General features: G+C 42.6%; 1 protein-coding gene and 1 pseudogene across 2 annotated transcripts in view; both read right to left on the bottom strand.

Moving 5' to 3' along the window:
* Positions 1-17,778, bottom strand: part of ITGBL1 (integrin subunit beta like 1) — a 211,905-nt gene that overhangs the window by 16,537 nt on the left and 177,590 nt on the right. For both annotated transcript variants that reach the window (XM_043891530.1, XM_043891531.1), the window contains one exon: positions 14,699-14,815. In XM_043891530.1, coding sequence (XP_043747465.1) covers positions 14,699-14,815 — 117 coding nt within the window. The remainder of the gene's footprint in view (positions 1-14,698; positions 14,816-17,778) is intronic.
* On the bottom strand, positions 9,447-9,565 carry LOC122687114 (annotated as a pseudogene).

The raw sequence follows: 17,778 nt of genomic DNA, 5'->3' as shown, positions 1-17,778 counted from the left end.
CATCATCCTTTCTTTTTTCTTAAATTGGACTCATGGGCTCATTCCAGGAGAGAGAGGAAAAAGGAAAGCAGGAAGCAATCCACTTCTTCTTATCCTGGAGATATGGAGTACCAGAGGGAGGTCTCCGGTTAAGCTTGAAAGTGAATAGGAATGCAAGGGATTTCTGTGTGTTAATTTTATATCCTGCAACTTTACTATATTCATTGATTAGCTCTAGTAATTTTCTGGTAGAGTCTTTAGGGTTTTCTATGTAGAGGATCATGTCATCTGCAAACAGTGAGAGTTTCACTTCTTATTTTCCTATCTGGATTCCTTTTATTTCTTTTTCTGTTCTGATTGCTGTGGCCAAAACTTCCAAAACTATGTTGAATAGTAGTGCTGAGAGTGGGCACCCTTGTCTTGTTCCTGATTTCAGGGGAAATGCTTTCAATTTTTCACCATTGAGGATAATGTTTGCCATGGGTTTGTCATATATAACTTTTATTATGTTGAGGTATGTTCCTTCTATTCCTGCTTTCTGGAGAGTTTTTATCATAAATGGATGTTGAATTTTGTCAAAGGCTTTTTCTGCATCTATTGAGATAATCATATGGTGTTTATCTTTCAATTTGTTAATGTGGTATATTACATTGATTGATTTGCGGATATTAAAGAATCCTTGCATTCCTGGGATAAAGCCCACTTGGTCATGATCTATGATCTTTTTAATATGTTGTCGGATTCTGTTTGCTAGAATTTTGTTAAGGATTTTTGCATCTATGTTCATCAGTGATATTGGCCTGTAGTTTTCTTTTTTTGTGGCATCTTTGTCTGGTTTTGGAATTAGGGTGATGGTGGCCTCATAGAATGAATTTGGAAGTTTACCTTCTTCTGCAATTTTCTGGAAGAGTTTGAGTAAGATAGGTGTTAGCTCTTCTCTAAATTTTTGGTAGAATTCAGCTGTGAAGCCATCTGGTCCTGGGCTTTTGTTTGCTAGAAGATTTCTGATTACAGTTTCGATTTCCTTGCTTGTGATGGGTCTGTTAAGATCTTCTATTTCTTCCTGGTTCAGTTTTGGAAAGTTATACTTTTCTAGGAATTTGTCCATTTCTTCCAAGTTGTCTATTTTATTGGCATAGAGCTGCTGGTAGTAATCTCTTATGACCCTTTGTATTTCAGTGTTGCCTGTTGTGATCTCTCCATTTTCATTTCTAATTTTGTTGATTTGGTTCTTCTCCCTTTGTTTCTTAATGAGTCTTGCTAACGGTTTGTCAATTTTGTTTATCTTTTCAAAAAACCAGCTTTTAGCTTTGTTGATTTTTGCTATGGTCTCTTTTGTTTCTTTTGCATTTATTTCTGCCCTAATTTTTAAGATTTCTTTCCTTCTACTAACCCTGAGGTTCTTCATTTCTTCCTTCTCTAGTTGCTCCAGGTGTAGAGCTAGGTTATTTATTTGACTTTTTTCTTGTTTCTTGAGGTAAGCCTGTAATGCTATGAACCTTCCCCTTAGCACTGCTTTTAAAGTGTCCCATAGGTTTTGGGTTGTTGTGTTTTCATTTTCATTTGTTTCTATGCATATTTTGATTTCTTTTTTGATTTTTTCTATGATTTGTTGTTTATTCAGAAGCGTGTTATTTAGCCTCCATATGTTTGAATTTTTAATAGTTTTTTTTCCTGTAATTGAGATCTAGTCTTACTGCATTGTGGTCAGAAAAGATGACTGGAATGATTTTAATTTTTTTGAATTTACCAAGGCTAGATTTATGGCCTAGGATTCTATCTATTCTGGAGAAGGTTCCGTGTGCACTTGAGAAAAAGGTGAAATTGATTGTTTTGGGGTGAAATGTCCTATAGATATCAATTAGGTCTAGCTGGTCCATTGTGTCATTTAAGGTTTGTGTTTCCTTGTTAATTTTCTGTTTAGTTGATCTATCCATAGGTGTGAGTGGGGTATTAAAGTCTCCCACTATTATTGTGTTACTATTAATTTCCTCTTTCATACTCATTAGCATTTGCCTTACATATTGCGGTGCTCCTACGCTGGGTGCATATATATTTATAATTGTTATATCTTCTTCTTGGATTGATCCTTTGATCATTATGTAGTGTCCTTCTTTGTCTCTTTTCACAGCCTTTGTTTTAAAGTCTATATTACCTGACATGAGTATTACGACTCCTGCTTTCTTTTGGTCTCCATTTGCGTGAAATATTTTTTTCCAGCCCTTCACTTTCAGTCTGTATGTGCCCCTTGTTTGAGGTGGGTCTCTTGTAGACAGCATATATAGGGGTCTTGTTTTTGTATCCATTCAGCCAGTCTTTGTCTTTTGGTTGGGGCATTCAACCCATTTACATTTAAGGTAATTATTGATAGGTATGGTCCCGTTGCCATTTACTTTGTTGTTTTGGGTTCGCGTTTATACAACCTGTGTTTCCTGTCTAGAGAAGATCCTTTAGCATTTGTTGAAGAGCTGGTTTGGTGGTGCTGAATTCTCTCAGCTTTTGCTTGTCTGTAAAGTTTTTGAATTCTCCTCCATATCTGAATGAGATCCTTGCTGGGTACAGTAATCTGGGTTGTAGGTTATTCTCTTTCATTACTTTAAGTATGTTCTGCCATTCCCTTCTGGCCTGAAGAGTTTCTATTGATAGATCAGCTGTTATCCTTATGGGAATCCCTTTGTGTGTTATTTGTTGTTTCTCCCTTGCTGCTTTTAATATTTGTTCTTTGTGTTTGACCTTTGTTAATTTGATTAATATGTGTCTTGGGGTGTTTCGCCTTGAGTTTATCCTGTTTGGGATTCTCTGGGTTTCTTGGACCTGTGTAACTATTTCCTTCCCCATTTTAGGGAAGTTTTCAGCTATTTATCTCCTCAAGTAAAGTGTGAGTCGCTCAGTCGTGTCTGACTCTTTGCAACCCCATGGACAGTAGCCTGCTAGCCTCCTCTGTCAGTGGAATTCTTCAGGCAAGAATACTGGAGTGGGTAGCCATTCCCTTCTCTAGGGGATCTTGCTGACCCAGGGATCAAACTCGGGGCTTCTGCATTACAGGCAGATTCTTTACTGTCTGAGTCACCAGGAACAATTAAACATATAAGAGCCAACACAGAGATACAGTTTCCTTATGAAATCTTAAAGTCAAGTGTCACTTAAAAACAAATAGATCCCAGGGACTATCACTCTAGCCAAAGCTTTTTTTTCTCAGTAGTGAGATCTGATTAAAAAAAAAAAAAAATCCATGCATGTGTTGATCACATAATATTTTTGTCATTAATAGAGAACCGAGAAGGTCCACATGCAGTCTACGATCACTGAACACTGCTTGTTGTTGTTCACTCACTAAGTCATGTACAACTCTTTTGAGACTCCATGGACTATATAGCTTGCCAGGCTCCTCTGTCCATGGGATTTCCCAGGCAAGAACACTGGAGTGGGTTGCCATTTCCTTCTCCAGGGGATCTTCCTGACTCAGGGATCGAATTTGGCAGGTGGATTCTTTACCACGGAACCATCACTTTGCTCACCAGTTTAAGTTGCTTAAGTGAGGCATAGTCTTACTTCCTACTGACTGTCTCTGTGCCAGTCACTCACATGACTCTAATTTTCAGGTTGTAATTTTGGTGTAATCAAAACTGAACTGGTTAAAATTATGTAATTGCTTACATTCACCTTCAGGTATGCTTGCTAACTGATCCCAGCCTACCAGAATTGGTTTAATCACTTTCAGCTTTATTGTCGGTACTTGTTGGTGCTTAGTCATTCAGTTGTGTCTGACTCTTTGTGACTCATTTGCCCACAGCCTGCAAGGCTCCTCTGTCCATGGGATTTCCCAGGGAAGAACACTGGAGTGGGTTGCCATTTCCTTCTCCAGGGGATCTTCCCGACCCAAGGATCGAACCCACATTTCCTGTGTCTCCTGCATTGCAGGCAGATTCTTCCCTTACTGAGCCATTAGGGAAGTCCTATTTTTGTTGGAAAGGTGGATAGACATCATTGCCTGTTAGGTCTCATGCGCCCGCTGATTAAGTAGGTTTACATTATTTGGGGTTTTACTTGCTTGCAGAAATGCTCAGGGAGTCCCAGCTTTGGAGTCAGGGACCTGCACTTTGATCTCTGGTCACACATTAGGTATATGGGCTTCTCGTCCAGCCCTCCAGGTGCAAGGTCAGAGATACTACGACTCAGGGTCTGGCAGTGAACTGAGAAAATTTCCCAGATTAGTGATGCCAATTTCGTTTTTTGAAGCCACACCAGAGGGATGATGCCAGTGAGCCTCACGCATGCCTCATAGTGGGACTTGTTCTCCACTGGCCGCCACGTGATGTTCTTGTTGTTCAGTCACTAAGTCACGTGTGACTCTTGGCGACCTCATGGACTGCAGCATGCCACGCCCCCCCGTCCTTCAGTATCTCTTGGAATTTGTTCAAATCCATGTCCACTGAGTGGATGATGCTGTCTAACCATCTCATCCTCTGCCGCCCCCTTCTCCTTTTGCCTTCAATCTTTCCCAGCAACTGAGTCTTTTCCAATGAGTCGACTCTTCTCATCAGGTGGCCCAAGTATTGGAACTTCAGCTTCAGCATCAGTCCATTCAGTGAATATTCGGGGTTGATTTCCTTTAGGACTGGCCACATGATGTGGAAACTAAATTCTTTGAACGAAGTAACTGCTACTCCTTCCTCAAGGCACAGAACTGCTGGTTTATATGACACCAACGTCCTAAACATTCTGTAGTTGGTGCTTCAAGAAATCCAAAACAGATGTATTTGGGACTTCTCTAGGGGCTAAGACTCTATACTCCCTGTGCCCTCTGTGAAGAAAGCATTCTTTTTTTAAATAGATGGAGACAACAGTACAGAAAAACATAGTCTCCTCCATTCATCTGATGCTCAACCCAGAAACTTGTGAGTCACCCCACAAGCTCCCCTGCCCCTCACTTGTGTCCTTCAATCATGAATAGCCATAAACGGGAATTTTACTCCCGGGGTGGGGTGGGGGTCACCCTTCTCAGGTTCAACTAAACATTTAGATTGACAATTGACACTGGTCTCCTTGGAGGGATGTGGGATGGGACAGGAACCACGTCCTGTCAGCTTTCCTCTCCATGGGCGCCCTTACAGCAGTTCATGAGGATAACAGCTTTATATATACCACAGTCTGAGGATAACCTTTTCTTCAGGTAATGCAGTTCAGATGCCTGGAGATGAACTCCTCATTGCACAGATGCTGAGGCTTCTCTGGCTTAGAAGTCTTATGCCCCATAGGAGCCCAAAATCTCTTCCGATGATTCCTTAAGCATAGCTTCCAGAAAATCCTCAAGAGACATGCCTGTTGGCTGAGACACAACATTCACAGAAAAGCGTGGCCTTCCCATAAGACATTCACAGTTCATTCTTAATCCCTCCCAATCTGGTTGAAATTTATCAGCCATAGGTCACATTACCAAGAGCAATGTTGCCTGGTTGGCATCTACCATATTCATCTGTTTCCGGGGAGTTGGAGGAGGGGTTTAACAGAGGGCTGTGTCCCTTGCAGCAAGTCAAAGGATTTTGGGAGCCTGTTGTCATGTTGTTTCTATGTTGTCCAATACATCACAGTTTTTCCATCTTTACTGTCCTCCATCTAGCTAACCTGCCTGCATCTCTCACCAGGACTCATCTCCTGAATCCACATTTACCCACCAACCCTACAAACACACACTCCTCCCAGCAATCCAGACCTCACCTGGCAGCCAGGGGTACTTTTTAAACAGAGTGATCATGCTATTGTCTTGTTTAAACCCTTCTATGGTTTCCGATCAGCCTTTCAGTGAGAGTGAAAGTTGCTCAGTTGTGTCTGACTCTTTGTGACCCCATGGACTATACAGGCCATGGAATCCTTCAGGCCAGAATACTGGAGTGGGTAGCCTTTCCCTTCTCCAGGGGAGTAGTTCGATCCCTTCAACCCAGGGATCGAACCCAGGTCTCCTGCATTGCAGGCGGATTCTTTACCAGCTGAGCCACAATAAAGGCTTTCAAATCAAGAACATGTTTACAAAATCTATCATCTTCTGCTCCTCTTTGATATCTTATCATCTATCACACAGGGCTTCTCTCTGGTTCTCAAAAATCCCTTGACCATGTCATCCTCTCTTTCTGCCATATGCCTGAGCACACTTTGTTCTGTGACACCTGGGTCAATCCGCCTCCCCTCACCTGGCTAAATACTATGCATCTGATTACCAAATGTGGTGGTCACGATGTGTAGCTGATTAATACATATCAAGCACATATTAGTTGCCGTCCCTGGTGGCTCAGACTGTAAAGAATCTGCCTGCAACGCAGGAGACCCGAGTTGAATCTCTGGGTTGGGAAGATCCTTGGGAAGGGAATGGCTACCCACTCCAGTATTCTTGCCTAGAGAATTCCATGAACAGAGGAGGCTGGCAGGCTACAGTCCATGGGGTCGCAGAGTCAGACATGACTGAGCAAGTAACATGCACACATAAGCACATATTAGGCATCGTATAGTTTTGACCAGATATGAAGGCATTCGCGAAGGCTTCTGTAGCCTCCAGTCTATGTCCGATCCCCTATGATGTATGCTTTCATTGATTTAGTGCTTCTCTTTTCAGACCATCCACCTCACTGTCCTTTCTTCGTCAATGTCACCCTTCAAGTGTGACCATCAACTCTAATAGATTCATCATGAAATCTCCAGTGCTGGCTAACAGTGGGGGCTCAATAATATTTCCTGAATTAAAGAAGAAATAAATGATTATGTCAGTTTCGACCATGCAGAATATGGAGGGATTTCCATATTGGAAATAAGTAATTTGAATTTGAAGAGTATGAAGCCAGGAGGGAATGATGCTAAGAAATCATCTTGGGAGACACTGACCTTAAGAGAAAACAGGAAGAAGCTGAGGGTATGCAAGGGCAGCAAACAGCAGAAAAGACATCCAAAGGCAATTTATAGGGAAATGCTAAGATTTATTGGCAGGCTCTGAGAGCTTCCCCCAGTGGCTCAGTGGTAAAGAATCTGCCTGCCATGCAGAAGATGTGGGTTTGATCCCTGGGTTGGGAAGATCCCCTGGAGAAGGGAATGGCAACTCACTCCAGTATTCTTGCCTGGGAAATCCCATGGACAGAGGAGCCTGGCAGGCTACAGTCCATGGGGTCGCAAGAGAATTGGACATTACTTAGCAACTGAACAAAAACAACTGCTTTCTTCTGCCTCTGAGAGATAAACAAGAAAAACAGATAAAATGATTACGAGAGAGGAGAGAGAAGAAATGGGGTAAGGTGCTTCTGAGGCCCAGGGAGAAGACCACGTCAAGAGGACCTGAAAGCAGAGTAACCAGAACCCTATGCTAAAAAGTGGTCACACAGAATGAGAACTGAATGGCATCTCAGATTTCAGCAACTGGGAACTATGAATAACCCCGGAGAGTCAGTTAGGCAGAATGGTGGGAGACACAGCAAGTTTCCATGGGTTAAAGATTAAGCCAAGATGGGACTTTCCTGGTGGTCCAGGGGTTAAGAATTCACCTTGCTATGCAGAGGACACAGGTTCGATCCCTGGTCAGGGAACTAAGATCCACATGCCGTGGAAGAACCAAGGCTGCATGCTACAACTACTGAAGCCTGAGCACTCTGGAGGCCACAAGGAGAGGGCCTGTGCGCCTCCAGGAAAGATCCCACACGTCACAACCAAGTCCTGATGCGGCCAAATAAATAAATATACATTTTTAGAAGCAAACTAAGTGTTCTGCATAAAAGTCTGTTTCAAACAAAAATGTTTTTGTTTTTTTTTTTTTAAAAAGACTGAACCAAGAGGAATGCAAGCAGACAGGTCAGAGGCACAGGTGTCTAGGAGAAATTACAGGCATGCTTGTGTTTGAGAGGCAGTGACATCATTACATGCAACAAGTATGACTTAATTATGTGCTATATACATGATGGGATAATATGAAATAAGATAATATTTTCTTATGATAACGGGTATTTTCAGGAATACAGAAGCTGGTGATGCATGTGGTGGTTCGAACCTTAAGGGTCAGTTTCATATTATTTGTGTTACTTCACGCTTGCAAACCCATGAGATGCTCCCCTCTAGGTACCCTGCTGAGTAAGAGCCACTAAAAACACTCCTGGGATGCATGTCGCCACTGTAATTTGGTAGCTCAGTGTCAAGTGTGAGGATAAAGACGGCTTTATGCAAAAAAAAAAAAAAAAAAATAGCCGACAGTCATCATTCTGAATAAACTGTTATAAAACGAAATTAGTAAGCAAACATGAGTTCTGGTCTATGTCCTAGAGTTTACCGTAAGCCACAGCATAAACTCCAACTGGCCCGGTTCTGTCTTTCATCTTTATATACGTATATAACACTAATGATGGGCTTCCCAGGTGGCACTCAGGGTATAGAATCAGCCTGCCAACACAGGAGACGTAAGAGATGTGGGTTCATCCCTGGGCCGGGAAGATCCCCGGAGAAGGGCATGGCAGCCCACTCCAGTGTTCTTGCCTAGAGAATCTCATGGACAGAGGAGCCTGGTGGGCTTCAGTCCATAGGGTCGCAAAGTATTGGACAGGACTGAGGTGACTTAGCACGCATGCAACACTAACAACAGTAATATCTATATCTACATATGACACGTGTGCTGCATACAACCCTGAGTGCTTTATATGCATTAACTCATTCAATCCCACAATAACCCTATAAGAGACATATAATCATCTTTTACAGGTGAGAGAAGTGGGATTTGTAAATTGCCTCAGGTTATATTGGGAATAAGGGGCTGAGCCAAGGTTGGAACCAATAGAGCCTCAGGCCTGTAGTCTTAACTGACATTATAATTGGTCATTTATATTCCTAAATAGCAAATTACATTTACATAAATATTTTTTCTCTACTATTGATTTGTTTTTTTTAATATAAATTTATTTCTTTTAATTGGAGGTTAATTACTTTACAATATTGTACTGGTTTGTGAAGGGAACTTGTGGTCTCCTTATCAATGGATCTAGTATGCCATATATTTTAATACTGGAATTACTGTATGTTCAAACTTATTAATTAACAGCATGTCTCTTGTAATTTCTTTCCAGAGACCAGCAGAGAAAAAAAATTAAATTCAAGGGACTTCCCTGGTATTTCAGTGGTTTAGACTCCATACTTCTAATGCAGGGAGACATGGGTTTGATCCCTGGTCAGGGAACTAAGATCCCACATGCTGCGAGGTGCAGCCAAATAAATTAATTAAATTCAAGATTATAATAGTCAGTGTTACTCATTCAGTCGTGTCTGACTTTTTGCAGTCCCATGGACCGTAGGCTGCCAGGCTTCTTTGTCCATGGAATTCTCCAGGCAAGAATACTGGAGCGGGTTGCCATCTCCTTCTCCAGGGGATCTTCCCGACCCAGGGATCAAACCCAGGTCTCTGCATTGCAGGCAGATTCTTTACCATCTGAGCCACCAGGGAAGCCCAAAGCCTACAGCACCCGATATTCCCAGGCAGTCTCCCATCCAAGTCCTAATCAGGCCTGACCCTGCTTAGCTTCTGTGATCAGATGAGATTGGGTACGTTCAGGGTGGTATGGCCATCGCTGAGCTACCAGGGAACCCCTTTAACAGTCAAGGCTCAAAGGATTCCTTCCACAACTGTCTTAAAGAAATCACAATTTGAGGCCAAGTGCAAAACTCAAAACTCACGTGGGAGGTGATGTTTCCAGTGAGAATATGAATTACAGTTGATCCTCATTATTTGAAGATTCCATATTTGAGAACTTGCCTACTCCCTAAAGTTTATTTGTATTCCTGAAATCAACACTCAAGAAGCTTTCCAGGTCATTTGAGAACACAGGGCAAATGGTGAAAAATGGAGGTGTGCAAGGTTCACACTCCCAGCGGAGGTCAAAGAAGGTCACGCTCTGCCTTCTTGACTCAGCTCTTACACTGAAAACTAGTGTTCTTTTCCCAGTATAGTTGGTGCTAGACTCTTCACATTTTTGCACCTTCCATTGGTGATCTTGATGTTTTCGATGGCCCCCAAGTACAGTGCTGAAGTGCTAGCCAGTGTTCCTAAGTGCAAAAAGGCTGTGATGTACCTTACGGAGAAACCTGTGAGCCAAATCATCTTTGTTCAGGCATGAGTTACAGGGCTGCTGGCCATGAGCTCAACGTTGGTGAATTAACTATATGTGACACAGTATGTCTTCACATAGAAACACACATGAAACAAGGTTATGTATTGATTGGTTTTTGAAAATGCCAGGAGCAGAGGTGAGATCCTAGTTAGTCCCATATTTCCCTCAAGAGTCAGTATTTGCCAACCCCCTGTTCATGGCAACTTTATAAACCATGTGTGTGTCAGCTGCTCAGTCATGTCTGATTCTTTGCGATCCCCTGGATTGTAGCCTGCCAGCCTCCTCTGTCTATGGAATTCTCCAGGCACGCATACTGGAGTGGGTTGTCATTCCCTTCTTTAGGGAATCTTCACGACCCAGGGATCAAACCCAGGTCTCCTTCATTGCAGGTGGCTCCTTTACCATCTGAGCCACTCTGGAAGCCCCTTTATAGACCACAGCCGCCAGGAATACCAAGACTGGACTTATCTTGTTGAGGAACACTTACAGAGCATCAGTGACGATTGGAAATGTTGTGTAGCATTTCTAGCTAGAAGTCACTAGGGATACACATGAGCTGACCACTGATGCAGACATCTCCCCCTCTCCTGGAACTAACCTCCTCCAAGCAGTAGGATTGAGCCACCATCATAGTAAAGATTCACAAGTGAACGAAAAGGAAAGCAAAAACACCATACACTGAAATGTGTACAGATGTGTGCATAGGCTCCAGTGCAAAATCTGTGGCAGAATGTAGGGATTCATGCTGCCACCTGGGCTTCAGACTCAGAGAAAGCAGGAGAAGGTAAGTGAAATTGATCGTTGTTATCCACAGACAACTTTTAAATTAATGGTATCATCCTAACCCCAAATCTCTCAAGGACATTATTCAAATATCAAAGTAAAATTTAAGAACAACTGCATGGGGACTTCCCTAGCCGTCCAGTGGTCAAAGAATCCACCTTCCAATGTGGCGGACATGGGTTGGATCCCTGGGCCGGGAACTAATATCTCACATGCTGTGAGGTAACTAAGCCCGCGTTGGGTCACAACTACGGAGCCTGCGTGCTCTGGAGCCTGCGTGCTTCAGCTAAAAGGCCCATGCGCCACAGCTAAAACCTGACATAGCCAAATAAATAAATATTTGTTAAAAAAGAACAACAACATAAAATATTTTCAAGGGAAATTTCCAAGGTGAAGTGTTTCCTTTCTTTACATACTTGAAAAGTGTTCTGAGATCCTTTGGTCAATAAAACATGAAATTAAATGCATAGGTGATTTTGCAGAGCGGGTTTCTAACATTTAAGAAAAAGCACTGAGAGAATCCATCTGGTTACACAGGTCAAAGATGCTATGCTCATCTGGTTAGTATGTGTCAGGTGCTAGCAGACACACCCAGTGGTAAAGAATCCACCTGCCAGTGTAGGAGATGTAAGGACTTGGGTTTGATCCCTGGGTTGGGAAGATCCCCTGGAGGAGGAAATGGCAACCCACTCCAGTATTTTTGCCTGAGAACTCCCATGGACAGAGGAGCCTGGCGGGCTACAGTCCATGGGGTCAGAAAGAGTTGGACATAATTGAGTGAGTTCTCATGCAACAGGACACACAGAGGCAGCAGCAACGTTTTCCCCAACCTCCAAACACATTCGTCCTCTGATAATTATGTTCCAGTATCATCTATATTGGGGAAGATCAACCACCTAGGAATTAATCTCTAAATATGTGAGGAAGGATCTTGAAAATCGTAGCCAAGGCTCGACCAGAAGAATAAGGTATTAATAGATCAACGCTTCTCCAGCTACTGCCTAATCTACTGTGCTTCATCCTGCATCCAACCAAAGAGAGGGTGGATTGGATGATCAGCAACATGTAGACCATGTCAAAGAGTGAGAGTCTGCACCATCCAGAAAGGACAGACCACCTAGTGGGAGAGTTGGGGGCCCTTCTGCGGTGGTGTCCCAGCAACGCCATCCTTCCTGTTATGATGACTTTCACTCAGCACCCCTTGAGGTTCTCTGCCCAGAGGTTTACTCCAGCCACTGAAGCCTGCTCTGATCAGGTACCTGTGGGACAGGCTGGATGTGGCCTGGGAATTAACGCCTCCTAGAAGCAATCCTCAACCCATGACTGATGATAGAAAAATTGTGTGCTTTACTCAGAGTTTCCTCCTCTGAACTGGGATGAATCTCCAATTGACCACAGCAGTAATTGGGTTGATACCATGGTCTTCATTGGCTGCCCCCTCTCCATTGTCACATCTTCCCACTTTCCTACCAGTAACTCATTCCCTTTTCCAATAAACTCTCATGCTCACACGTGCTCAGTCAAGTCTAACTCTTTGTGACCCCATGGACTGCAGCCTGCCAGGATCCTCTGTCCCTTGGATTTTCCTGGCAAGAATACTGGAGCGGGTTGCCATTTCTTCCTCCAGGGGATCTTCCCAACCCAGTGATTGAACCCATGTCTTCTGTGCCTCCTGCATTGGCATGCAGATTCTTTACCACTCAGCCACCTGGGAATCCCCTTCCAATAAATGACTTGCATCCAAATCTTAATCTCAGATTCTGACTTCTCATAGAGTTTCTTTACAAAAATTCTAGTCTCTAGCGAAATTACATTTCTGATTGTATAGCATCAACTAATTGATGTTTAGTTTGTACATTTGTCTTTTACTGGTTAGGCTAATGGGAGTCAGTCCCCCGCATCCCGCCCCCCAGGACACAGACAACTCTGGGTAGATGGACAAAGTGCAGACACGGAGAATCAAAAATTAAAAAACTATCACTGTGAGATGTTTTCTCACTTACCTACTAAACATTTGATCTCATCTAACAAGAAGATATATAGATTCGTTTTATCTTGATTTCCTCCCCAAAGCTGGAGAGAAAGAGAGACTCACTGGGGGAAGGGGTATTCATTATTTAATGGGTATGCACATATATCAGGTCTGTACTATGACAGCAATTAAAAGGACTATAGTCTGTTTAGATATTTCTGATGACTATTATAAGTAAAGGGAAAATCTAAACTAATAGTAATATTGACATAAAGTACAAATAGTTGCATGTCACTCTGGGGAAAACTGTGGTTTAGCAAAAGATCTGTGAACTAAATTCCACAGCTCCTGCCTAGCAAAAGATCTGTGAACTAAATTCCACAGCTCCTGCCATTGGGTCTGGCACTTTTCAGAGATAGGACATTAACGCCCCAAACCTCACTCACTTTTCTGTTTGTGAGATTAGGGTAGGAGGAAGAATCTCTGAGAATGGCTGTCATGGGAACTGGGAGAGACAAAACACCCGGCCCAACAGTTATTAAAAAGGGCCTTTTCCCCTGGCTCACAGAAAAACGAAACAGGAAAATACTTTTGGTGAAATTCCAAGTGTTTTATAGTTGGTTAGAGAGAGAGTTGCTAGACAGCCATACGTAGTGGTCACAGAGATGACAGAAATGGATGGTCAGCTCCCTTCACTTATATGTGCCTTTGGGGACTTTCCCCCCAATAACAATACCCAATTCATTATGGTAATTATCTTAAAGAGATAGAGTTATATTATGTTTGTGTGGTTCCATGTCCAGTTCACCTCGATTGTCCTAGAAACCTGGGAGGAGCCATAATAAGCATGCACCTTCTATAATACGGATCTTTGCAAGACTGAAATGGAACCACGGTGACCCTCATCCCATCCCCTGGATGAAGTTCAGGTGGGCACTGGCAACATTCTATCCCTGGGACTCTCCTTTTTGCAGTATTACCTTTGTAACGACCCTCTATCTGCCTCATTCTTCCTTTATGTTGCTTATCCCTGGTGGCTCAGACGGTAAAAAATCTGCCTACAATGCAGGAGATGTGGGTTTGATCCCTGGGTCGGAAGATCTCCTGGAGAAGGGAATGGCAACCCACTGCAGTATTCTTGCCTGGAGAATCCCATGGACAGAGGAGTCCATGGGGTTGCAAAGAGTTGGACATGACTGAGCAACTAACAGTAACAAGCGTGTGTCTGGGTCTCAGATTCATTATGAAAACAGAGTGTGTATCTCATGTTACTGTGTAATTAACTTGGAGTGTATCTAACTGCTTTTTTCTCTTTTCAAGTCTCAGGTGATACTTACTTCCCGGATCAATTTTTATCAGTAGAGTAATAAAAACTGGAAACTGCTTGGTTGAAGCAAACCCTTTCCCTGTCTTCAGAGAATCTTGTTTAGTGTCCATCTTCTTTTCCCAATAGGATGATGTGTTCTTTCACATACATACACATGGACTACATTCAGAGTACGAGGTCATTACCAACCCAATTGTATGTGGCTAATTGTATGGGTCTAATTGTATACGTATATGCATACATGGATATGCTAATTGTGGAGAAGGAAATGGCAACCCACTCTAGTACTCTCATGGAGAATCCCATGGACAGAGGAGCCTGGTGGGCTACAGTCCATGGGGTCGCAAGAGTCGGACACGACTTAGCAACTATACCACCAACACCACTACCATATGCTAATTGTATATGGCTTTTTGTATATCTTCTTCTTAACAGAATTTTTTTTAAAGGAGAGGTAGAATAAGAAAAGCAGATAACACAGGTTGCAGGCAGAGAGCTGTGAGAATTGCTCACCTCCACAGACCACGCCGTCCAAATCTTCACAGCGACGATCGTCACATTCACAGGCCTTGCCGTACACCCTGCTGTCTCCCGGCGGGTAGCAAGTGCACTTGCCACATTCACACTTACCTGCAAAACACACAGGGAAAACACTCATCAGAGGAAGACTTCTCAGGAAAACAAGCATCTGATTAGATCCAGACCTCCTGGGTCAATATCTAGTCTGTGCCTGCTAACAATTCAGGAAATACCTTTTCCTACATCCCTAAGTTTAAGATGAGGGTCAAGCATAAATGCCAAGGAGGTTGAGCTGGAGCTGAAGTGACAACTCCTGGCTCATAGGTGACTCCTGTTTTCTACTTTCCATGTTCTGTTTCATTCAGTTTTGAAGACTAATTTCAATGATGAAACTCCCTGGATATTTCATATACCACTTATAAGGAGACCATTTAACATAACTGAATCAATTTTATTTATTCTGACACAATTTGAACTAATATGGTCATTAAAAAATATTTTTAATTTGGGTCTGTCTGCCACATAAGAAAAAAAAATCTCATGGGTACATTTCAACCTGATATTTTAGTGGTGATTTAGTGTCAGTTTTTGAGTTCACAGAATTCATCTTAACATGGAACATGGGTCAGAGTTCATGTCCTAAATACCCTTATTAACCCTGACTTAAAGTTTAAAAGTAGAAACTTGTTTTGGAATTGAGTTTGGTTCACAGTTTGGGAATTTCTTAATTATTTTCCTTATGACTTTCGTCATTATTTCCTGAGCTGCCTCAAACACTATAATTTCTTCAATTCCATCCTTTTGTATTCATGATACCACACATGCACTAACATTATCACTATCATTTTACTAAACAGGAGATTGAGAAATATTGAGGCCAAGTAACTATCTCTGCTGAACCAGTTTTCAGGGATAGATTCCAAATTTATATCTATTCTCATACTTAAAGTTTGTGCATCTAAACATTCGGCCATACTGTATCTTAATATATCATAACAGAGCTCCAGGAGGCTGTATGAGAAAGCACAGTTCTTTTTTTCTGAGGAATTGGGGCTGGTTTGCCAGAAATTCAGCCGAGTGACTACTCGAAGACATCTGTTAACTCCCTGTCATTATCCCAACCATCATAATTACACACCCACTGAAAGGATCGTAAGATACTTCAGGGCTGACCCTGCAATGCTGTTAGTCATTCTGTTACTGCATTTGTATCATGTAAAAGAAATTCTGAGCTGGGATATGATAGGAAAAAGAAAAATTAGTATTTAGAATCATATCACTTCAGAGTTATAATTAAAGATAATCTAATGCAGTGATTCATAATCTTTTCTGGCAGAAGTGGCAGGGTCATGGTCCCTTTGAGAATCTGGTGAAAGATACGGCGATAGATAGTGTTGTTCTGGCCGCCCTTCAACCCATTTTTCTACCTGGAGGCAGAGCTGAGTTCAGCAGGAGACGGAGCCTGCCCCCTCCCCCAGTGGCATCCCCCTCTCCCAGGGGGCTGGCAGACTGTGCAGAAACACACCAGACGCCCTTGGTCAGGGCTTGGATTCTTGAGGGTGAAGGCAAGGCATGGGGACCGCGGCAGAGTGGCGAGTCTGAGAGCACGGCAGTGAGCTCGATGCAGGGAGGCTGAGGCTCCCGAGTGATGGCCGGTTCGCAGCAGGGCCTTGCTTCCTGGGGTTGCTGTGTGAGGGGACTGTCCGAGCTTGCACTCTGAGCCCAAGCCCTTGGAACAAAATATTTTTTTCATTTCAGTGAATGAAGTTGGTGTCCATTGTTAGCGATCAAGAATTCTAACTGGGAGACCCCAGATCTGTCCCTGGGAAAACATATACAAGCATGCATTCATTTTTTGTAAAATGTCATGAGGATCCGTGAGTTTCTACAATTTATTTAAGAGATGAGGAAACTCAAGTACGCTGAGGTTAAATGGCTTGCCGAAGGCCTGCAAAGCAGACATTAGCCATATAGCCATGTTGGTGTTAGAACCCAGATTTTCTGAGCTGTGCATAATATTGCCTGTTGTGCATAAACACACTGGCCCTGTCACGGGTAGATGTGTGAATGACAACAGTGATCTGGACTGTGGGCAGAGGCGAACTACACACAGCAGCAGTGAGCATGGTTGACTAGTCCATGGTGGACAGACGTGAGAAATATCAATCACACCACTCCTGAGACGTAACCCTTCCCCGGTTACCAGGACAACATCAATTCTTAAGTTGGAGGATGTATGTGTTCATGGTGACCATTTCATTAACATGTTGAGGCATATAACAAGTTTCCTGACCATGTATTATTGGTTTCTTTGACAAGCATGAACTAACTACTGGCATATGTGTTTATTTTATTTTTCACTTGAGGAAGAATTTTTTTAATTAATGTACTCAATATCTATGACTTAGTCATAGTTCAAAAGATTAAACAGAAATATCTATCAGATCCAGGCTCATTAATAAAATTATGGTATATAAACAAAACAGAACATTAGAGCATGTGAGGTTTTTTTTTTCTTTGACGGCTCCTCACAGCATGTGGGATTTTAGTTCCCCAACCAGGTACTGAACCCAGGCCCTTGGCCATGAGAGTGCAGAGTCCTAACCAGGGAACCACCAGGGAACTCTCCATAGGGGTTTAAATATCTACATTTCACTGGCCGTATATTCCAGAACTTTCTCTGTAAAATTCAACCTAGTGTTCAATAGCCTATTTAAATCTAATCTCCTCCATAAACCCTTCCTCGTTCTCCCTGATTCATTTAGTCACCTGTCAGAATGCAATCTTCTCTCTAATCCCACAGTACTTAGTTCACACCATTAGTAGATCACGGAACGCAAACTTTATACTAAATACACGCCTGAGTGCTACTGTAAGTGGTGATGTCTTTGTTTCAGGCTGTGGGTGGGTTCATGCAGTGACAGACTTTATTTTCTTGGGCTCCAAAATCACTGCAGATGGTGACTACAGCCATGAAATTAGAAGAGGCCTGCTCCTTGGAAGAAAAGCTATGACCAACCTAGACAGCATATTAAAAAGCAGAAACATTATTTTGCCAACAAAGGTCTGCATAA

This window comes from Cervus elaphus, chromosome 30 (assembly GCF_910594005.1).
Source record: "Cervus elaphus chromosome 30, mCerEla1.1, whole genome shotgun sequence".
NCBI classification, from domain to species: domain Eukaryota; kingdom Metazoa; phylum Chordata; class Mammalia; order Artiodactyla; family Cervidae; genus Cervus; species Cervus elaphus.
Note: the sequence above shows the minus strand (reverse complement) of the source record. Positions and strands in the feature narration are given on the sequence as shown.